Source organism: Mus caroli, unplaced genomic scaffold, assembly GCF_978045245.1.
Source record: "Mus caroli unplaced genomic scaffold, Mus_caroli_1 scaffold_4, whole genome shotgun sequence".
Classification (NCBI taxonomy): domain Eukaryota; kingdom Metazoa; phylum Chordata; class Mammalia; order Rodentia; family Muridae; genus Mus; species Mus caroli.
Window position 1 is genome coordinate 102,948,005 of NW_028227259.1, and position 24,712 is coordinate 102,972,716.

A 24,712-nucleotide genomic window follows, 5' to 3' on the forward strand; every position below is an offset into this window, starting at 1 on the left:
AGTGAGAGGAAGAGGAAAAGCAAACACTGGGAACATGAGAAGGTAATGTCAGGGGCAGAGGAGCTGCCCAGTCTGGTCTTACCCAAATAGACCTGCCAGAAAGCCAGACTGCTCTTCTGAAATCGTTCCAAAAGCTTTTCAAGTACTCTAAAAATGTGCGAACTCTCTTTTGGTCTCAGGATACTATTTCCCTAAAGAAGGGGCTAAAAAGGAACTTTAAAGCAAGGTTTCACACAGGAAATAGGAAGACATGATGGTGAGCCAGAGGGGAAGGTAGGAGACTTCCTACCTTGACTGATTGATTCCAAATAGAAAAGTAGGAAGTGAAAATATTCCACATGAGACACATGGAGGAGGCAACCAAAAGACCTGACCATCGTACATACTCTGGGCACACCCATTTGGTCTGGGGACCAACTACAGTTAATGTGCACTGTGGAAGCTGTAGGATGAGGTCACACAGATTCCATCAGGCTGAGAAATAAGGTCCCCTTCTTCAAATGTAATGCGTAGGGAGAGGCACACCACAGTTGTCCTGTTTGTCCTGTTGGAGGTCTGGACTGAGGCTGGGTGGTTCAGAACTGATTTTCCTAATTTGTCACTTCTGTTCCCTTTTATATATTTGGGTTTTTTATTAGATATTTTCTTTATTTACATTTCAAATGCTATCCCGAAAGTTGCATATACCCTTCCCCCCCCCCCCAGACCTGCTTCCCTACGCATCCACTCCCACTTCTTGTCCCTGGCATTCCCCTGTACTGGGGCATATAAAGTTTGCAATACCAAGGGGCCTCTCTTCCCAATGATGGCTGACGAGGCCATTCTTCTGCTATATATAGAGCTAGAGACACGAGCTCTGGGGGTACTGGTTAGTTCGTATTGTTGTTCCACCTATAGGGTTGCAAACCCCTTCAGCTCCTTGGGTGCTTTCTCTAGCTTCTCCATTGGGGGCCCTGTGTTCCATCCCATAGATGACTGTGAACATCCACTTCTATATTTGTCTCATACGAGACAGCTGTACCAGGGTCCCTTCAGCAAAATCTTGCTGGCATATGCAATAGTGTCTGGGTTTGGTGACTGATTATGGGATGGATCCGGGTGGGGTAGTCTCTGGATAATCCATCCTTTCATCTTAGCTCCAAACTTTGTCTCTGTAACTCCTTTCATGGGCATTTTGTTTCCTGTTCTAAGGAGGAATGAAGTATCCACACGTTGGTCTTCCCTCCTCTTGATTTTCTTGTGTTTTGCAAATTGTATCCTGGGTATTCTAAGTTTATGGGCTAATATCCACTTATCAGTGAATACATATCTAATGACTTCTTTTGTGATTGGGTTACCTCCTTAAGGATGATATCCTCCAGATACACCCATTTGTCCAAGAATTTCATAAATTCATTGTTTTAAATAACTGAGTAGTACTCCATTGTGTAAATGTACCACATTTTCTGTATCCATTTGTAAGGAGCCGCCTTCACATTTGCCATTACAAGATGGCGCTGATGGCACTGACACCCGTGTTCTAAGTAGTAAACAAGCAAGCTGCGCATGTGCCAGGGTAGCTTTCCACGCCATGTGCTCTGCCTTTCCCGTGACGACAACTCTGGCTGATGGGCTGCAGCCAATCAGGGAGTGACACGTCCGAGGCGGAGGACAGTCCTCCATAAAAGGGAGGGGGCTCCGCCATCTCTCTCTCTCTCTGGCTCTCTCTCTGGCTCCCTTCTCCACTGGCTCCTGATGGGGTAAGCAATAAAGTTTGTGCTGCAGAAGATTCCGGTTGCCCTGAGCGTGTTCTTACCAGGGGAACAAAAGCGCGGGCAATATCCATTCCTCTGTTGAGGGACATCTGGGTTCTTCCCAGCTTCTGGCTATTAGGATGATCAGACTTTTTTCTTTGAAACTACACGAGGGAGGCATGGCTTTTGGCAGATGTAGACAGTCATGGAAATGCCCCTGTCATCATCACCTAGAGAATTTCCATTACCTCTTATGATAAACCTCATTTGACTTGAAGTGCTAGGGTGAAGGAATGCCAGGGGGCCCCCACCCACTCAAAGGAGAAGGGGAGGTTAGATAGGGCAAGAATAGTGGAAGGATGTGACCTGGAGGGGGCAGTGAGCAGGATGTAAAATGAATTAAAAAGAAGCATCAAGAAAGATGATAATATTATAGAAAAATCTAAAGTCCTGTCTAAACACAGTGAGCTGTCATACCAGCATACCTTATCTGAATTGGGCTGAGGAGGTGAACCATAATTCATGGTCATCAAAATATATTGTCTGAAAAAAGTTAATTAAAAAGGAGACAAAAAGAAAAAGAAAGATATACCTCTTTTTTCCTTTGTGTGTATATATATATATATATATATATATATATATATATATACACACACACACACTACCCTGGCATTGTTGATTTACTGTTTAATATTGTGGTGTGTGTTTTTCTTGAATCTTATGTAAATGGAACTGAACAATATGGACCCTTTGGGAAATTGTTTCTTTCAGTAAAATCAGTGCTTTGGGGCATTGATTTGTCAATGCTGGTGTGTCTACTAGCAATATTCTTTCTGATTGCTGAGTAGAATTCCATTGAATGCATGTACCATGGTCTGCTTACTAATTCACTTGTCAATAAACACTCAAATTAGTCACAGTATGGCAAACACTAACAAAATCTGCAGAAGTCTTTGTGTGGGCATACATTTCACTCTTCTCAAACCAATATCTATCAGTAGGATTATTGGATATAAGTCCATGTTTAATAATAAAAGAACTACTCAGCTGTTTCCCAAAGATGCTAAAGCATTCTCCATCCCAGCACCAATATCTGAGTGTCTGCTCCCTGTTGGTTTGGTAAGTCATTTTAATTTTAGCTATTCTAGTCATTTGGTGTGTGTGTGTGTGTGTGTGTGAGAGAGAGAAAGAGAGAGAGAGAGAGAGAGAGAGAGACAGACAGACAGAGAGACAGAGAGACAGAGAGAGACAGAGAGACAGAGAGACAGAGACAGAGAGACAGAGACAGACAGAGAGAGAGAGACAGAGAGAGAGTGTGAATGCATGTGTGAGATACATTCTTTTCTTATCATAATTTATTTTTATTCACATTACATCCCAATCACAGTCCTTGTCTCTCTTCTCCCCCTCTCCCACACTTACAAATCCTTCCCCTTATTACTTCTCCCCTTCTTCTCAGAGAAAGGGAAGCTCCCCATGGGCACCCACCATCCTAGGATATCTAATTCCAGCAGGGATAATACATCCTCTCTCACTGAGACCCAACCAGGCAGTGTATGTAGGGGCAGGGGATCCAATGGCAAGCACCAGAGTCAGAGAGCTTTCACTCCAATTGTTAGGGGACCCAAGGGAAGACAAAACTGTAAATCTGCTATAAACATGGCAGGGGCTAGGTCCAGCTCCTGCATTCTCTTTGGTTGGTGGTTCAGATTCCCTATCCTCAGCCTTACTATGATTGACAATTTGGTCCAGCCTATTTGCATCTTAGTTTTGCTGTATGCTTACAAGCATTTCGAACGTCAGACCACTAAGTGTTGATAATAGCAATGCTACAGATGCTGCTAGAAATCTCTGCAAGATAATATTGACCCAACTGAGAACCATGGATGTAGCGATGTATTACTATTAAATTAGCATCCATTTTCCTCATGATAAGTGTCAGCCTGTGTCTTCCAGAGAGGTTAGATACAGACCCATCCAGCTGTCTGATCTGCACTTAACATTCAGCAGTTTGTATCCTTCAGTGAGTTTGATAGCTTACTTGATTTCTAAGGCAGAATCACCCACGGCATTCCCTCCTCACTTTGCAATCCATAGAATGTGTATTGCTGTCTCATTCATGCTTGCTCCATGTAGCTGAGCTCTAATAGACTTATTGTATTCTCAATGAACAAACTTTGAATTTTTTTTCACAGTACTGGTTCTAGGATCCCTCCCCTACTGCACATGCCTCAGTTCACTCTGGTTCTGGGACACCCATTGCGCATGTGTCAGCTCACTCCCTGCTACTCCCCTGCTTTTGTAAGTGTTTCTATTTACATGCATCTGGGTTCACTGGCATTTTTCTTTCTGTAATACCTAATGCATTCATCCAATGAATATACACTTCTATTTCAGGTGTCATATTTCTTCTCTCACGTCTCATTTGATCTTTTCATGTCTGCTAGGCTATCTCTTTAAGGGTATACCTTTTTATAACTGTATTAATAAAAAACAGACACAAATGGCAAAGCACTAAGAACGGCAGGCACATGGTAAGCAGCCAACAGGTATCGTATGGATACACAGTAAGTAATGCTTTCTTCCAGGTGCATATCCCACTTTCTTTGTGTGGGGTGTTTACTGGATGCATTATAGACTGTACATCATTCCTACACAGTAATGAGTCGTACTCTTAAAAAATTTGGAGGGTTCTTTGTACTAAAATGCAGTTAACTAAGTGAGTCAAGTTCCTCTGACACCTTTGAATGCTACATTGAGTGAGTCCAAAGCAACCTTCAGTGTAGGCCAAGCTCATTCCTATTCCTTTCCCCAGTAACCCATGTATGGTGAAGTCTTTGTGATTGGCTGGTAGAAACTTGAACTATTGTTCACCCAGCACAAGTGCCTGTAAGTCTTTTTTTTTTTTTTTTTTTGAATTTAGTCATAGTGCATTCCAGAGAATCATAAATGGAAAGGAAATAGGTTTTCTGGGATTGCATAAGTGGCATAAGTTATAAAAGATATTGGAAGCCAAGAAAACTGCAGTGTTACAATCTGATTCATGAGTACAGACAGAAGTATTATTTACTTAGAAGGTGAGTGATTGAATACATGAATAAAATCTGAAACACAGTGATTTATTCCACGGATTCAAGAAAAAAATCTAGAAAGAAGAGGCCAACCAAGACTTTGATGAAGCAATCTAGAAGTTAGCCAGTAGGGAAAGCCTAGAGCTACCTGCAGGAAGAGGGAAAAGTCACTATAGATGATATTGGGAGGAAAAAAAATATGTTGGCAGGCTGGATGGGATGATACTGGAGGTGGAGAGGAAAAATATAAGACTCCAGGATTTCTGGGTTAGGGAATTACAAAAGCAATGGAGAGAAAATCCAAGCTTACCTCCAAATATAATGAGTAAGTTGGATTTGAATTCTGTGACAGAGAAGGCATATCCATGTATCCTGACTGGGAGATACCACACTCTTTCACAGACAGCAGGGGATTTAAATCCAAGGGAAACACATGATCAACGAGACTGAGTTTATCTGGTTTTCAAATACCAGCCTTATGTCAATCAAACATGAATAATGGAAAAACAAGTAAGGACATTGTCTGTTTTCCATTTTATATGTCTTTTGGTTTCTAGATTTAGAAAGGAATGAGAACTATCATAGTAATGCAAAGGGGGTGGTTCCTCTGCACAGCTCCTTATATAAGCATTGAAGCCTCCCAGAACTGTTGTGCTTGAGGGAACTCCAGCCCATATTCTTTACCAGAGCCTTGGCTACTCTTCAGATAAACAGCCTCCAAATAGTTCACTAGTCACCCCGGCCGTTGCCAGGCTAAGGCTTTCATTTCCTCTCCGTGGCACTTTTCCCAAAGTATCTGAGCCTTTTGTGTTTTGAGGAAAGTTTTCATAAAGCAAAAAATATGCCCCCAAAGCACAACAGATTGTTATTTTGTTCATTTTATTGAACTGCCAGCTGCCAACTACATCTCTCCTGTCCTTTATTCTCTACTATTTGCCAGAGTCGAAAACTATTTAATGACACTGCTCAAAATTAATCATAAGACAAAGGCATAAATGGACGTTCTAGGGCATGTGAGAAGAAAGCACCTACCGCTTTGCTGTGCAGATGTAGACGTCGCTGCTCTGAAATGAAGCAATAACCTTTCCAGTTATTGGCCCAGAACTGGAACAAATTTCTTAACATTCTATTCACTGCTACTTGCAGTGCCGTTAGCTCAGCTCCTTTGTGAGCATTTCAAAATCCTCTTAAGACAGTTTGATGCCAACCAAGCATGGTTTTGCTGGTTTGTTCACCCTGCCGGTATCTTATGCTATCTTGGTTTTCTATTACATTCACGATGCAGCTGTAACCCTGGTTAAACTCCAATTGGCCGACAAAGATTCAGTTGATTTCACAACACATTGAAAACAAGCATTTTGCTTATATCTTTTTTGTTACTACATGCCTTGACTATGATTATGAGATAAACTTCTAGTTTCCATGGCTACAAATAACAACAAAGTAGATTTTTTCCCCCAACATCAACTAATGTAGAAAAGTTGACAAATAAATATATCCTGGTTTATAGCTAGTTATGTAGAACTATTTATTATAAACTCCACAGTTTTTTTTTAAAAATTAAATGTTTACATTTATATTTTAATTCCTGAATTTGTAAAGTGGCTACTAGAAACACATATTTTCTCAACAATATTATGTTATTTATATAGTTTTACAATTTGAGTGTATGAATGTATGTATGTGTGTGTGCAGTCTGTTAAGAAAAAAATTATTATCTTATATTTGTAATGGTGATTTATATATTTTTTACATTTTAATTATGTTTATTATTTTATTTATTATTATTACTATTATTACTTTGTGTGTGGGTGTAGGGTGTGGTTGCATTATGTTGGGTATGTGAGGGGAGTTGGAGGACAACTTGCAGGAGGCAATTCTTTCCCTCCACTATGTGGGTCATAGGAATTGAATTCAGATCATTAAACTTGGCACCAACTGAGTTACAAAACCAGTGCTTTAAAATATTTTGAATGGTGTAATATTTGTTTCCAATAACAACCTTTCTCCAACTCCAATGGTAAGCTCAGATGCAGTCTGCACGATACAAGCCCCAGTGGATAAAGACAGACATGTGTATGGGATGGGAGGGGGATGTTGATAACTTGCATTGACGTTGGACATGTCAGTAGCAGATGCTGTCTGTATCAGGGGAAATTTGAGTCCAGGGAACTAGTTTTCTGTTTTTCTTTTCAAACTTCATGAAGATGTATTGATTTTACATGTTAGTGGAGTTCATGGTAGTTTTTCCTATATACATTCATGTGTGTGTGTGTGTGTGTGTGTGTGTGTGTGTGTGTGTATTTATATATACCAATAAAACCTTCTTCATTCATCACCAGTGCCCAGCCCAGTCTCTAGAAATCATGGTTCTATCTTCAGTATGACTTTGCTTTTATAACACACACAGGATGGAGCTCATGTGATATTTTTCTTTTTGAGCTGCATTTATTTCTGTAACATGCGGTTCCCCAGTTGTTTTAGGGTTTTATCTTTGTTTATGGCTATGTGCTCCATGGTGCTATACTATCCTTGTTTGCATACCTGGTGGTGAGCCATTAGGCTAGTTCCCTACTTTTGCTCTTGTGACTAGCACCCCAGTAGACCCGAGCATGCAGGAACGGCTTCTCTGAGTTCATTTTCTCTGAATGCATACCCAGTGGTCAGCTAACTGGATCATGTGGACATCCCTGCTTTTTACTTATTAAGAACAGCCATGTTGTTTTCTGCTGTCAGGATTCACCTGTAGAGAAGTTAAACTCAAGTTCTGTAGGTTGTGACAGGAGTGGAGATGTCCAGAAATAACAAGACCCCTTTCTTTCCTGAGCAAGGTAAGTTATGATGCTCCCACGGAAGAGCATGTGAAACTGTTAGGTCTAACCTTTATGAGTAAAAGCCAGTGATTGTCAGAATTTTCCAAAGTTTGGTGCTGAACCCACAACACTGAGAACTTGAATTGATTTTCTTGTTACTATTTCAGTAAATGCGCATTTAGTTCTTAATAGTGGCTCCAAAGCAGGCTTTAAGTTGGGCAAATTACAAAACTGGACACTCCTCCATAGAATGGTTTCCAGACCCCGCAATTCAGGTTCTAATCCAACACATTATATCAGTATTTTAGCCTCCATATGTTTTAATAACCATGTAGAATTACCATGCAACCCTTTAATTCAACTTATTGGACAAATGTGGTACGCAAAGTTCAAGAATGTAGCCTCTGGTCACAATCATGTCTACAGCATAAATGCAGTCATCTACACATTATAATTCCACTTGATGGAATTTTCTATTACAGTTTCAGGCTATTTTAATGTTTCCCATTTTCGACTCTAGTTTGAGATCCTCAGGTAACATTGAATTATCCTTTACTTGAGCTTAAATGGCTCTTTCACTTTCCAAGCTACATAAGAGTCTGTTTTTCTTCTAAGTCCATGACTCACACATTCAATATGTCTAGATCATTTTATAATGAGATGAACATCATTTTCTCTTGTTTTTGTCCAGATTTATCTGCCTCACATAGAATCAGACATTGATTCCATTCAAGTAAGGTCTGTTACATGTCTGTTAACTCCAGTTTTACATTAAATATGAATTTTTGTGGAGATCACCACAGAGAACATACCAAAGGCTACAGTCATAGTTCTTGTCTGAACCCAAGTGTCTGGATACACACCTCAAATCATTTGCATAGGCAAGGTTTCGGTATGCCCTCATGCATGAGGACTTACAGGGCTACCCTATATAGCTCTACAATATACATCTCAAAAATAGCATATGTTTATAGAACCTGACATCTCATTTTAATTGCTTGTAAAATGGTGGACTAATTAAACCTCCTTTATGCAGAATGCTGCTTTCTCACTGAAGCTACTTCTACCCTTACTGTGTCCCCTTTCAAACTTAAGAAACAAGGCAAGTAACCCCCGTTAAAACTCCTCCCTAACAAATAGGACAGATGAAGATTGAGCAATAGCCATCAGACTGATGTGAGAGTGGACTTCCAGCTTGTCATTCAGACAAGTCCCCTACCTTCCCTTCACTGAGTACATGTCAGGTCCTTCTCAGCATGGAAGTCTTTCTGGAATGAGTCAAACTGAACATTGGAGCTCAAGTTAAAAAAAGCATGGGACTGGTATGATGTGATATAGGGCACGGACTTGTGTCAGCATGTCTTGCCTCCTTTTCATATCACACAAGGGGCTCAATTCTTCAGAGATGCCCCCTCCAGACATCAACCGTTGGTCCCCTGGGCCTTCTACATTACACTGTGTGAATATTTACTTTCCTATTTCTATCCCTTTTCTGATTCTAATTCTCCAATTGAGTCCCTTGACATGTCCTGTGCTCCACCTAGCCACCTTCTGATGCAAATTAATAATGGCTCAACCTACAGTTTCCTTTGACTCTTCACGTGGGAGATTCAGCAGTTCCCTGAATGAGGATAACTTCATGGCAGGAAGAAGTGAGCTTTGATTAGTTGCCACTACCATGAAGGGACATAGATGAGTGGAGGGGGTGTTCAAAAAAAGGATTTAGATGAGTTTAAAACATGGGTAGAGATTTCCATGTTTGGTTATGGCTGATTTTATATCGGCACCGAAATTGAACCAAATTCGCCATGTGAAAATATTTTCCTACTGATGTTCCTTAATAGTCCTTATGAAAAATGAACATTTTCATATTAATCTATTCTATTCTTTCATAAACTAAGAATCATTTTATAATTGGTCAAATGCATGTGTTCCCTTGAGGTCTGAATTTTGGTGAAGATGTTTTTCCTTTATCATTTGACAAAGACAAGAAACAGCCCCAAGAAATAGCCTGGTTATTAAATTTTCTTAACTCTCCCTCCTATTCTCTCTTTATCTTTTTGTGTTTTGAGAATAAAGCCAGGCCTTGTAAATGCTAGACAATTATTTTACTACTTATCTATACCTCCGCCATTTTATTTTATTTTATTTTATTTTATTTTATTTTATTTTATTTTATTGAGATAAAGTCTTACCGTAAGCTCAAGCTAGCCTTGAACATGCATAGACCAGGCAGGCCTTGAACTCTTATATCTTCCTGCCAGTAAATTCAGAGTACTGTGACTATAGGCCTGCTCTACCTTGCCTCGCTCTGATTATCACGTTCTTAATCCCTAAAAGGTTTAAGGGAAACAGTTAGCATGTCCTCCCACACAGATTTACTTCTTGTTTTAATTCTCAGTCACGACTGTCCTGTTTCTTGAGCACAGTATTAAGTAATCTGAAAGACAAGAAATAAGATGTAACTCCCTCCTTTAAGGAGCACATTATTTTGAAGAAAGTAAGACTTGGACAATTATAAGCTGATTAGAAGATTCAATGTGATAGATATACCCAGGTTGTTTCCAAGTGTAAAAAAGAACATGGAATTGCTGTAGGGATAGGCCAGAGTTCCTAGATTAGCAAAGCTAATTTCTAAAGAATGCATAGACATTTCCAGGCACGGAAGACAGGGGTGTGGTGTTTAGGCAGAAGGAGCAGTGTGAACAGCAACATAAACCTGAAAAACAGCATGCTTCATAAAAGGAAATATTAGCAATTTGGGGTTGCCACAGCATAAATTTTAAACTTGGAGCAAGAAGACAGGAAAGGCCATGTAAGCTAAATGACAAGCCTAGAATACATGCTATAGGTGCCAGTGAGTCAATGAAAGGGATTTGTATCAAGGAGTAAGATGGCTGAATTTATATGTGAGAAACATCCCTGAGGGCTGTGTGCAAGGTGGGTCTAACAGATAGAAATCAGGAGGCAAGAAAACATACAAACACTGCTGCCGAGGCTGGATGAGGGCCGCAGCAGACGAGTGAGGGGCAGTGCAAGCGATTGAAAACAGGGCTGAGCTGGTGAGCAGGCACAAGTGGATGTTGGGGTGGGCGACTGGCTCTAAGTCTAAGACTGCCGTTTCTCAATGATCAGAACCGACCATCATTAAAGGTGAGATGGCACACTCAGGTGGCTGCACCAGAGGAAGACCCAGGGCTTGGTTTGGGACATGTCACAAAGCTATGTACACAACTTGTATTGCTACTCTTCTTGCTGATGCAGTTACTCTGTTCTTTGGTTTTGAAGAATAGCTGTGTTTATCATTTCATACATATATGGATTCTGCATAGTTTTCTAAGATGTACAGTTGACAGAAACACTTAAACTTTTACTCGCAGATTAAAATTTGTAAAGGTAAAGAAACATGATTTAAGTGAAAGCACAAGTTATTTTTATTATAATTACAAAAATCACAAGTATGATTTTATATTGTTCTTAAAGCTGATGCCATAGGGACTAGAGAGAGCTCAGGTGCTAAAAACACTTGCCGTGAAAGCATGAAGACCTGAGATCTCCAGCACCCACAGAAGTCAGGCATGGTGCACACACACACACACACACACACACACATGCACGCACACATGCACTCATGCATACACTTGTACCAATGTGAAGACCAGCAGATCTTGAGAGTTCACTGACCAGCAAACCTAGCCAAAATGGCAAGCTTTGAGTTCATTAAGAGGTCTTGTCTCAAGGCAGTAAGGCTTAGAGACACGGAAGAAAATATCCTGTGATGGCCTTCACAACACAGGCATATGCATGCACAGCTGTACATATGCTCTCTCTCTCTCTCTCTCTCTCTCTCTCTCTCTCTCTCTCTCTCTCTCTCTCTCTCTCACACACACACACACACACACACACACACACACACACATACACACAAAGAGAAAGAGAGAGAGCAAATAACTCACTGCTCACTACTTACAGAGAGTTCATATCAGTCCTTTCTGCCTAAGAGAAAACCTTAAGAGATGCCAAAGTATTTCCCCTTTATACTATAAGATTTTTCATATAAACCTAACAAAGCATTTCAAATTTAGATAGATCAAGACATGAGAAAACAAGTTTCTGTTTTCTTCAGTTCAAAAGAAACACACTTTCTGGACTGAAAATGATGCCCCCAGATCCATGCATGTGCCCAAGTGCCCACTGTGGTCTTCACCTTCCACAGACCTTTTGAACGGCACATGTCTGTAACCACGCTCTTTCTCTTTCTCTGAGGCATCTCTGGCTGAGTTTCCTATATAGTTGATGACGGGTCTGTTTACTGAGAGTTTGAGTCTTGAGGAAACTATGGTAACTACAGGAGAATATGAAGAATAAAAACAAACATTGACTCATTCCTGCTGTCCCAACTCAAGATCTTCAAATGGTAAAAGGACTAAAACGTTCAAGACATAAACCAAATAAAAAATATTAAAAGTTTTACAAATATCTTAAGGTATTATAAATGTAAATATCATCTTTGGGCATATACACACACACAGAGACACATATATACACACATAAAAATTTGTACATGTCTGTGTATATGTAAATTCACTTCCACATTTATCTATAAGATAGAAAGTTGGCTCCAGGGTGAAATGACACTCACTCAGACAGTGACATTAGATCTAATGTATGCTATGTGATCAGTAGTCAGCTTTCTATCTAAAGGCATGAACTGTAAAACATCTGCATTTGGACTTCAGTTCCTTCAAAGGGGCAAGCTACTAGCTCCAGGGGGACTTCTTGCTTACTTCAGACTTTGCTTTGAAAGACAACTAAGACAACAGTTCATTCACAACCATCTACGCTGGCTGGTAAACTGCTATTGTCGTTTGTCAGACCTTGTTCAGGCACTGGTAGAACGCATAATCTTTTTTTTTTTTTTAATAATCTCCAAGTTTAAAAACCTAATGACTTTATTTGAGATCCTTTAATAATTAGCAAAATTAATGCTCATTTAAAATTATTTATTGCTATTATTTTAAACTCTGTGTTCTATCTAAAGTTGTTCTCTCATACTGTTGAAACTTTGAAGTCACTAAAAAATGTTTAAATTATTGTATAGGATAATTTTATATAAGAAGAATATTATGCATAAATGTTCACTTATTACTTGTTTTTTACTTACAAGTAGTTTTGATCAAAATGGTTTAGTTGTTATGAAGTTTTATCTTTCTCTTTAGAATTTTTCATTGGTTTGGAATCCAATGTGTGAATACCTATAAATAATTTTATGTATATCATCAAATTCCTTCCCAAAGCAATACATTGTACTCACTAAGCATAGTAACTTTCCCTTTGGCTTCATGTGGAGCTCAGATAATATCCATCTGTTCTTGGTCTTCCTCTGCCTGCCTGCCTGCCTGCCTGCCTGCCTGCCTGCCTGCCTGCCTGCCTGTCTTCATGTTCATCTCTACAGTTTCATTAGTGTCAAGCTGTAAGGTGTATTAAAAGCCCACGTTAGCAGTTCCATATGGGTAATACAATATATTTTTTATAAAAAGGTTTGTACCCAATTATTATGACAGTTGCCATTCACACTCAATGGTGCGTCTCATGCTTCTGTCCCACAGAATATTATGCTAGGTTTTGCATCCAGTAAATAGCTGGACATCTCCTTTGGTTAGTGCTTCTGCAGTACTCATTCGAGATATCTCTTGTTCCAAGGGATAGAGCATGTGCCCTACGATTATAGAGATGGATGAAACACGCAAAGGAAAGGGAAGACGTGTTCCTATGTATATGTCTCTAAGTGTCCTAAGTCTAAGCTCCAAGAGAATGTGGACTCAGCACTCTGAGTGAGCAAGGACGTTTAAGTTAAATTTAATATCCCAAGCACATGCTGAGATACAGTGACAGACCAAGCAAATTTTTAAAATTTCAAATCTTGCTCTAATACATGTAGTAAATTGAGCCTAGATTTCAGACCAGGCCACCTGTGTCTTCCCTGGGCTGAAATATGGGTTTTCTAGGGCTGCATTAACAGTGAAGGGACAATTGCCTCAGGACTTTCCTTTTGGATTATTCCCCTGTTCTCTTTCCCCTGTGGGTTATGCTGACAGGAATATGTTTACAGATTCCACAAGAAAGCAGAGTTTTCAGGCCAGTTTGATGACACTGATAAGCATTAGTGATCAGCAAAGGCCAGCAAGAAAAACAGCATGTGTCTTAAAAATCACAGGCTAGACCACTCCTAACTTTAGTGTCCCCTAAAGTATCTAGCCTTTTCTGTAATTTCACTGTTTTCTTCTGTAAATAATAATTATAACACACCAACACAAGTTTACACATCGTGCTTTGTGTGCTCTTCATAGATATTAAAGTTTATACATTGGAGTTTCTTATAAATTGCTAGCAGCATTTTGTAGCAGTAGCAGGAGAATGATATTGAGATATGGCACATGAGCATGTCCCTGTACTGGGATAGAGATTGCTGGCAAGGCAATTCAAGTAAGAAGAGTTTACTGTAGTTTAATGTTTCAGAGCAGTTTACTGTCATAATGTCAGGGAGGGCATGGCAGCTGGAGCTAAGCTAGCTGGTCACATGAGTTAGAGAGTCAGGAAGAGGAAGGTAGATGGGAAGTAGTCATAAAACATCAAGTTCTGCCCAGGATGTTTGACTTCTACTACCAAGACTCCTCCTCCCAAAGGGTGTACAGCCTTCCCAAAAGGGTACCACCAGTGTGGGCCAAATGCCTAAATACATGAGCCTGTCGGGTATCACACCGCATTTGACTGTCTCTGGCACCTGCTCACCTTGGCGTTACCCTCTTCCAGGGTTCTGCTCTGAGCAAGCCTTCTGCCTTAGCATTTTGACCATAAATGGCCACACAACTCTATTATTATAGAACTAGGTACTGGCACTCTTTGTTGAACTTTCAGTTCTCACCCCCTGATTGCAACTGGGAAGTAATCCAGGATAGTCCTGACACTTTCCAGTGGCACCATTGAAAGATTTTTTATAACTCCAAAATCTGCAGCCCAGCTATGAGGAAGTCTGGCAGTGGGACTTTCTGTCTTCTGTTTTCATCCTTCTCTTCCTCGGTGTTTGGAGATAGCAAGAGAACCTTCCAGATGTCCAACCACAGATCTAGAGTCCTAGTGAGGAAGTCAGCTCCAAGGTGAGGAGCATGGCGGATGCTACAGAATTCTTCATCAGAACCTCTAGCTTTCTCAAGAAGGGACATCTGTGTAAGTGGCCTGAGAAATCTATACATCAGGGTGCATTATTGTTTACCCTTGGGGCCTACAACGGTCACATGTCATTTCCCTGCTCAGACTCTGTTCCCTCTTCCTCAGTAGCCTGCATCTGCTGGCACCATGCTGTTCGTTCAAAGCATGTGGCTCATTGAGCAAGCCAGAGAGGTCTGCCTCTCAGTGTACCTGGAGGAGAATTTGAAATGGTGGCTTCCTGGCAATGAAGTCTCCTTCCTGTTTTTCTGCCTTAGAAAATGAAAGACAAGCGGGCCCACTAGACTTCCCTGCGGCCTTCATTCTGAGCACACCAAAAGCAAGACACTCCCAGTCAAAAAAATCCTGTCACAGCAGGAGGAAACTAAACCAGACTTTGCACTTGATTCAGCTCGCAGGAGGCTACCTTCTACCTCACCCCGGAGGGAACTGCTCCCTTTAATGCTGTTGCTTACAGGTGTGCATTTCCTAAACGAATCCCATTAGTAACAGATCTTGACCTGACCAGAAAATATCAGCTTTAACTATTGTGTTCTACTGGTAACCGGCATTTTTTTCACACTATCATATAATCTTCACTCGTTTATTTTTTACTCCTTCACAGTGTGTGAATTCCTTGAATAGGCACTGTTTGCTTTGACTCTTATGTAGCCAGAATTATCCTTGCCAAGGGCTTGATGCTCAGCGTCTTATTGATTAAAGTAAACTGCCCTTCTGAGAGTGTTTAACCCTGGAACATTTTATGTTCATAGTTATTCTTCTAATATTTAGAGAGTGGATTTTTCCAATAACCTATATTTTCCAAACGGGAATATGCATTTATTAAACAGCTGATTGAAATTAAAGACACAATATATAGCCATAAGTAGGAACCAAGTTAACTCATATAAGAGCACTAAACTTTAAAGTTCGTGTTCTTACCAAGCAAAATAATTGATCAAACAAATATTTTCTCATAGAATATGATATTTCAGAAGAGTTTTATAATAAAATATTTTACTACCATGATATTATTTTTAAAACAGGGAGGGAGAGCTGGAATATTTATTATTCTAGGTTAAATTTTATGTCTCTGTACCACAACTGCAATTCTATGTAATATAATTTTTCCACAGCAATAAAATAAAATAAAAAGGATTAGCCATAAGAAAACACATTTTAACATTGTTTAAACATCTTTATAATATTCTGGCAAATCTATGGCAAAGGTTTTGAAGTAGTTTTCATAAATATTAAATAAATCAACTCTAAATCAACAATGTTGAGCTGGTTTGTAGGTGTGGAGGCCACACATCACTATTTGGTCTGGGATAGTCTCTGTGCGTACTCTCACACTCTTGGAACCACTATTTGTACAGCTCATTTCATTCTCACAAAAGATCCTAGTTTGGGCAAAATCCTAGTTTGGGCAATAAAATTATAAGGTTGCCCAGCTTACAGGCTGTCCACACAGAGGGGGGAAAAAGAGTAGCGTGACATTGTCACAAATTGTAAGTAGTTCCTCCTTTTAAGGCAGAGCAAAAGTTCCTTGTATGTGTTCATCATTTTTTACTTAAATTCAAGTAACTTGTATGGCTGTATATATGAAGTCAGAATACTGGGTTACACTGTAAATGTATTTATTTTTTAACTTTTTATTTGTATGTGAAAATTCTGAGAATCTTTACTGACACACCCCCATGGTATGTTTTTATAATTTTCCCAAATACAGCATTTGAAGAAAGTAAACAAAAGGAAGGCAAATGAGATATTCTAGATATCCTTGGTGACCCAAAACTGGCCTCCTCTGTGCTGTCATCAAAATATCTCTCCTGATGTCAGGATTCATCACGTATAACAAATGATAAACAGATAATTTTGCAGGAATGTTCATTATCTTGCCAATTGACTTATCGAAAAGACAGACATATTTTATGCCAACTCACTTACAAAAGCTCAGTATAACCACATTCATTAATTTAAAAAGCAAAACAAAAACAGACAAACAAAAAAAACAATTTTACGAGAATGGGATGGCTCCGCAGGTAAAGGCACTTGCTGTGTATTCCTGACAGCTGGACTTTCATTCCCCAGACCCTGTGTAAAGGCAGGAGAGTGTCCATACACAAGGGGACTTACGCTGCCTGACACAGGTATACTCCTACAGAGGTGTGTGTACACACACACATAATCACATCCACTCAATAATGGTGGATAAAAGAAACTTGAAGAAGAAGTCAAGGCCAGCCTTGGGTACGTGGACTGTCCAATACGCAGAGATGAGTATTGTCTTCAATAGGAAAAGCAACCAGAACTCTTGTCAGTAGCCTGTGGTGTTTCAGTTTCCATGGGGCCCTTTTGGCCAACAACTCGTTGAGATGTCATTTATTTCTGACCCTGTAGGTTTGACCTGGTGACGTAAGCTATGGAGCTGGGGTATGGTCATCCGGTTATGTGATGATTCCACAGGTTCCTTTTGTAGTCTTACGTAGTTTAGGGAGCTTCCTTAAAAGTAACTTTCCATATGCATCTTCTCTTTTGTTTTTGTTTTGTTTTCTTTTTTTCCTTTTATTAGAAATGCATTCTTTCCTTACACAACATATTCAAATTACAGTTTCCCTCCCTCTATTCCTCCCAACCCCTCCCCACCTCTGCTCCAGATCTTCTCCCCTTCGGTCTCTCATAAAAGAACAGGCTTCTAATAACCAAATGACAAAATAAATATAAATATAATAAGGTGAAACAAATCGAAGCTGGACAAGGCAGCAGGTAATCTCGACAGCAAACTCCCCTGGCCTCTGGCTCTTACTGTCTTTTTGCCTCATCTTCTGAAATGTTCCTTGACCTGTAGTTTTGGGAGTGTTTTAGAGATACATCCATTCCGACTGGGTGTCACAACTCTGAATTTTGTTTGGTTGTGGCTTTCTCTAAGAGGGGAAAAGGAAAAAGAGAGATGATGTAATTATATCAAATAAAAGAACAAAACCTTTAAAAAAAAGAAATGGCATAGCAATTTTATATATGAGATTATATATTTCTATAAAATTTTCCATGACTAGGACTTTTTATGGTTATTGTCAGTTTGGATCCCTAGTTTCTTTAGAATCTTTTTCCATTATGAAATCATGGTCAATATAATTTCATCTTAAGAAAAATAAACCTGTTCATTAATTTCAGACCATTGTGAAGTGTTACCACTCTGTACTTCTTTCACACACACTTTTAAGAAATGAGTCTTCTTCGCTAATCTTTCCTCATCTTCCCTCTAAATCTCTTTTATCTGGCTTCTCTCCCATTACATGATGATCTCCCTCTTATCTCCCTCAAACTGTCCATATTACTGACTGGTCATACTTCATGTAAGCCATTTCTCAATATTGTATAGGTTGATGTGTTTGTTTGGTTTTTGTTTGGTTTTGTGGTGCTGGAGACTCAGTAGACAGGCAAGTACTCTACCAAACAGCGACCTCTACCCTCTCTATTGCCCTTGTTTGATATATCTTCCTCTCTCCCTCCCTCCCTTCCTCTCTCCCTCCCTCACATTTTCCCTGCCTCCCCACCTCTCTTTTCTTTCTGCTGTAAGAAATCTATAATGGTTCTTCTTGATTTCGGGTTATTTTTGCATCAGATTGCTACAATTTGCTACCCTGCTTCCTCTTTATTCTGTATAAAGTTTATGTTCTCAAATTTCATCCTTGGCTACATATTTCAGCCAGGCCACGCCCACTTTTGAACTTAGACATTTGTATTAATACCACAGATTCTTCATATGTATTATTTCATCACAGGCACTTCCTACAGCTTCCGAAACTCATACACTGTGTGTGTGCCATTAATGTGCATTTGGAATCTATAGTGTGCCAGGTGTTAGCTTGGAGGAAGTGGCAGAAACAAGATGAGGAAACAACAAAAGCCAAGCTCTCTGCTTTCATTTGCTTGGGTGTTTTCCAGGGATTTCAAAGTTCAGTCTGTTCAGAAGTTAACTGAAACAGCTCATTCTACAATCAGCTCCGTCTTCGGTGTTCTATATCCAAGCACATGCACTCCCCCTCCCAGAGACTCAGATGGAAATATCAAAGTAAATGTAGACTCCCATCCTCAACACTCACATAGCCAGTGTGTCCGTCCATGTGCATGGTGAGAATCCTCTCAAGTCCAGCCCTTTGATTCCAGCTTTGTGTATAATTCAGGATTGCCTGAACCAGTCTTGGCCAGCTCTCAATATAATTATCTACTTCCTCTAAATCCTTCTTTCCAAATCTACACCTTGAGCGAGTTGCTTCATCACTCCAATCCTTTCCCAATGCTATCGCCTAGGAATAGGCCTGTCATTCCTCACTTACCATATAAGGACCGCAGTGGTCTTTGTCCTGAGCATCATCTTCTCTAACTTTTCTTTTGTCTTAACATGGCCCAAGTACTAAAGCTCGTTGTTCATAACAATGTTGCCATGTTTCATGTGTGCATGTCTTTTCGAATGGTCTCTTAGCATAAAATGGCCTTTCACCTCCTTAACATCCTGGCACGAGATTTGTAATACTAACTGTACGCCCTTGCTTTCACTGCAAACGCTTGTAGCCCCCGACTTTGAGCATGAAGAATACTTGTTCTCTTGCCTCTTTTACAAATCCTACCTGGTGTCCTCACATGTCTGCTACTACCTAGTGCTGGGAAAGGACTCTTTCGCCTTCATTTTCCTTTCTTCCTTTCTTCTTAGATAATCCTCGTCCTTAATTGCCAGTAGAGCCCAGAGCATATAAGCTGCAAAATTCCAGAAGTCTGGAAATTTAACTGTAAATTTCATCTACTTCAATATTGCATTTAATTGCAGAGCAGATAAGAATCTAACCTATTCAATACTTAATTAAATTATTTTAACTTGGCCCCAGGATGAGGAGAGATGAGTACTAAGGTCGTGGATGACAACTGAGGGCTTGTGCCTATGATCAGAAAGAACACAATGGCCTAGAATTTACATGTAAAATCACTGTATCCACAAGACAACTCTTGTTTATTTCCACAGAAACACATTAGCACAGGACCTTACAGGGATCTACTTTATACTAATAATTGTTGTTGTAGAGTATTTTAATTTGCTTTAATTTACATTTGTTTGTTGTGTTGGTGTTTTGCTTCATGTATGTCGGGCACCCTGTGTATGTCTGATGTCCATGGGAGACCCTGAAGCTAGAGTTAGTTTGAGCCCTGATGTTGGTGCCTAGTTATCTAATGTTTAACTTAAAACCTTATGAACCTAAAAATATCTGGGGGTTGTTTTCAATTTTTTAATCTCCTTTATCTTCAACATCTAAACATATACTGGTTTTTTTTTCTCCCAAGTACAAAGATATTATATACCTAAAATTATTGCAATTTTTTTCCTATTTCAGATTTTTATAAGAAAAATAAATGAACTTAAATCATTCATCTGGAAAAAATAATGTTTCAGATCTAAGGATAAGAATGATATTAATGGCATAAAAATCTTTTTTCAAACAGAAAACTGTCTCATTTGTCTTCTCTATGAGAAGAGATCCCCTGATTGGTTGTATACTCCCAAGTAGTCATCCCTAAAGACATAGAAGCAACACAACAGTTCCTCATCAGGTTCTCTTGATACATGCATTTATAAATATGCAACACATGTAACAATAATACTAAGAGGAAAAAGAGGCCATGAGTTTTAGAGGGAGAGAAGAGTAGACTTTGGAGGGATAAGAGGGTGGAGAGAGAGGGGAGAAAATGCATAATTAATTTGTAATTTAAAATAAATAATATGATTTGTTTAATTTAAAATAAAACAAATTTTACGGTACCTATTTGCCAATAAAAATATTAAATTTGTTGCAAAGACACATTAAACATAAAAATTAGCAAAACTTGAAAATTATTCAATGATATTTAATTCTTTATTATTTTAGCTATAAATTTGTACCTTTTACCTTACGTAATCATTTTTTTTAGATTCCTTGTTGACTTACAAACATTTGCAATCTTGAGGCGACTCACTGTTAAAATAAGTGTGTCATATCTTTGGTAGTATAGTCATCATCAGGGACCCAGCGAATCAAGTGAGAGAAAATAGAACTAATAAACTTATCTGAGAATACTATATGCAAAATAAATATTCATATAAGAGTATCCACCCTTAAATAATATATACCATATTGAAGACATAGCAAGGGCTGTAACCAGTTTGTAATAATAATGCATAGAAAAATGATAATCTATAATGCTTCAAAGAATAACCTGAGATTTTAATTTCCTCCCAGCAAAGTCATTCAACCAACTAATTCATGCTGGGTTTTCACCAGGAATTGTTGTAGGCAGAAAAGATTAGATGTACTGATAATAGGTCTCAAATTATCAATATAAAACTAGGAAGGAAATCTAGATGAATTTTTATTTTTGTAAGATCACAATGGCATCAAGTTTGATTTGTCAAACATCACATATTCTATGCCTTTGGACTAAATATGTTTTTATTGGTATGAGGAGAACGTGAAAAGCTTGTCAATACTCATAATTTTTAAATGTCTTAAGGGAAAAGAAACATGACAGACCATTGCGTGAAGGAGGGATGAGCCCACAAATCGTGCTAAACAAGTACCCACATTGATGTTGGTGCCCACAAACTAACTAGGATTTCTTCTCTTTTTTATTTTTCATTCATAGAGGCCATGCTAAAACCATTTGCGCTAATATCTTCCCAGGCAGCTCAATTCTTTAGTCCTAGTGTTTCATAAAACTCTACACATCTGTGGCCCGGGTTTCTTGTCATCTCCATTTCAGCTAGTTGGAAGGAGAGAAAACCATGGACGTTTACACGGGTACCGATGAAAAGTGCCAAATGAGACTTCTGCGCATGCCCCATTGGCTAAGTCTCTATCACGTGGTTGCGCAGCAATAAAGAGTTGGATTATAGTCTGGGGTGTTGCCCATGAAGAAGTTAAACATCTGTATGTTAGTAATTGCCTATCCTCTGTGGAAGAGCTTCACACAGCGTGACGCCTTCTCAGGAGGGGAAGTGGGGCGTGTGAGCAACAGTTGGACTTTTAAAACCCGGCGGGGTTTTGTCTTGTTAGTTCTACAAGTAACAGATTGTGTCCCTGCTTCCTGGGGTTGGTGAAAATTTGCGATAACTCAGTAGGCTTACAGCAGGACCCAGCAGCTGTTAAGTATTTCTCTTTATTAAAAGCTAAGCATTAGCTATGAGAATTGGCAGAAAGATGAAGCCACTTAGGGAGGAAAAGTATCGACAAACAAGGGTTTCATCAAAAGCACCATGCACTACACAAATTCACTTTCTATATAAAGAGTATTTTTAATAAAACCTGACTGGGTTTCCATAAGGCTTAACCCAAAGTCTGAGCAACAAGATAGGAATGCATGATACCAACCATGCCACCGTGAGCACAGCTATGACTCAGGCGGCATGCTGGGATTATCTATATCTCTATATCTCATAAATAGTTATTTAGACACATATGTCAAGTTGAAAGTCACATCATGTCCCCCATTCTAATCTAGTGATCTCGTAACCGAAAGTCAATAAGATGAGGTCAAACTATCTTCTTTCTTCGGGTGAAACTGAATTAGAAATCTTAGTTTGGGAGGATGCAGAGTCAAACGAGCTTCCAAGACTCTGCTGTGCCTCTGTCACTAAGTCCCCAGAGCTCAGCCTTTTCCCCTGCTGCTATTCTGTACTGTATAGTCTGAGCCTATCATCAGTTTTAGTGCCATTCCAGAGTATGAACTGAAGGTTGGGCAGAGGTGGGATGCCCACATCCATATATTAGTTTCCAGCCAGATCCTTCTGCTGCTTTCTGAAGAACTTACTAAAGCACAGCGGTGCTGGCGAGCCTCTGTTTTCTCACTTGACCTCAGAAAGGATAGCCAGCCACGTTCATCAAGATCTACACTCCCAGTAATAAACGCACAATATCTGTGCAATCGGTTCTGAATATTGGGAGGTGTCTGAGTTGGGGGTTTCTATTGCTGTGCTAAGACCAGGGCAACTCCTACAAAGGAAAACATCTGATTGGGGCTGGCTTACAGGTCATCGGGTTAGTAGACTATCATGTCCGGTAGCATGCTGACACGCAGATAGACATGGTGCTAGAGAAGTCACTTGTGGATCTTCAGGCAGCAGGAAAAGAAAGTGATCCTGGGCTTGGCATGAGCATTGGAAGCCTACTCAAAGCTCATCCCAGATGTCCCACTTCCTCCCACAAGGCCACACCTACTCCAACAAAGCCACACCCACTTCAACAAGGCCACACCTCCTATCATGACATTCCCTATGAGTTTATGCGGGCCTTTTTCATTCAGACTGCCACAGTACAGTTACTACATTTTCAGACAGTAACACAAAGGTGATAGGTCATAACGAGGCCACCTAAACTATGTAGCAATTCAGAGAGAACCTAATCAATGGAATCATGTCTTTCAGAAGGAAGAGAAAGACATGAGCCAGACAAGCCAGAGGGAGAATCCGGAAAACTAATTACAAATGCACACAGCAAGAGCTGGAGTGATGGCTCAAGAGTAAAGAACACGCAGTGCTTTTCTAGAGGGTCCTATTTCTCTTCCCAACACCCACTCAGACAGGTCACAACTACCCGGAATTACAGCTCTGGCCCACACTTGTACCTGGACTCACACAAAATAAATCTTGTTTTAATTAAAAACACAGACTACAAATACTTACAAGATAGAAAGTTCTAGTGTGTGTGTGTGTGTGTGTGTGTGTGTGTGTGTGTGTGTGTGAGAGAGAGAGAGAGAGAGAGATATCACTTATCTTGATACCTGCAGTTTTAAAAGCAAGGATAACATTAGAAATGCCTTGATAAGAATGAGACACATTAAAGAACATGAACTGAGGCTTTCAGTTTGTTGGGCCTCGTGTATTCAGCTTTGACAAGTAAAGGCAACCCGTGGAAAAATCTAGGAATCCTACATAAAATGTTTTTGAAGATCAAATGCTAGAATAGTTGAAGAGCTGAGAGTGCATGTGCATGCTATGGAACACCCAGTTTTGAGCCGAAATCCTGTCCATATGACACATGACTTTCAAGACCTTGACTGGGCTAGCCACCTTGCCTAGCCTCCTGGCCTCTGAAATGAGAGCAACTTCATATGGATATCCTCTTAGAATACATCAAAACATGCCTGTCCTATGATAACCATTCAAATGTAAGTTCCTCCACTCCCTGAGAAATGAATCAAACTAGAGATCCTGGAAGAAATAAATCAATGTGAACTTGTTTTGAATGGAAAGAGTGACTTTGCCCTTCCTTCCCCTAAACAGTCTCTTTATACCCTAAAGAGTCTGCAGAGAAACAAATAATCTTAAATTGCATCAATTTTCTCCTTGACTTCCTGGGAATATAATACTGGAATAAGTCCTAAATCTTACAGTGTCCAAACCCGGAAATCATGTAAAATCATTCTAAGTACATATCCAAATGACTGGAGAGTAACCCCGGATAATCTCTCTGCTAGAATTCAAATCTCAGATGTGTTCTTCCTTGAGAGCAAACTGCCCCAAGTATTTTCTGAAGTGCCCGTCATTTTAACGTGTTATACATCCTAATTACTTATAAACGTTTATTTTTATAGCTTTTACAACTGGGACAGCCATATTGCTGTTTGCAATTCAAGTCCAAATTATCAAGTGATTGCTGACAACCCTGAAGGCTTACTTTTTAAATATAAGAGGGACAGAAAAATTCTCAACGTGGACCCAAAGGTAATTATGATTTATACTGATATTTCTCTTCAAAATGTGTTGCATTTCTACCTAGTCAAAAAATTGCTTGAATGTTTAACGTCCTCATGGTTTAGAAGTTCTGTGTTTCTTTTATAGCTTTGAGGTGAAAAACTGCTT

General features: G+C 39.6%; 1 protein-coding gene across 4 annotated transcripts in view; it reads left to right on the top strand.

Moving 5' to 3' along the window:
• Positions 1-24,712, top strand: part of Cfap299 (cilia and flagella associated protein 299) — a 544,932-nt gene that overhangs the window by 500,173 nt on the left and 20,047 nt on the right. For 3 of the 4 annotated variants that reach the window (XM_021163887.2, XM_085836303.1, XM_085836304.1), the window contains one exon: positions 24,445-24,574. The exons of the other annotated variant lie outside the window; for it this stretch is intronic. In XM_021163887.2, coding sequence (XP_021019546.1) covers positions 24,445-24,574 — 130 coding nt within the window. The remainder of the gene's footprint in view (positions 1-24,444; positions 24,575-24,712) is intronic. 4 annotated transcript variants of the gene reach the window in all.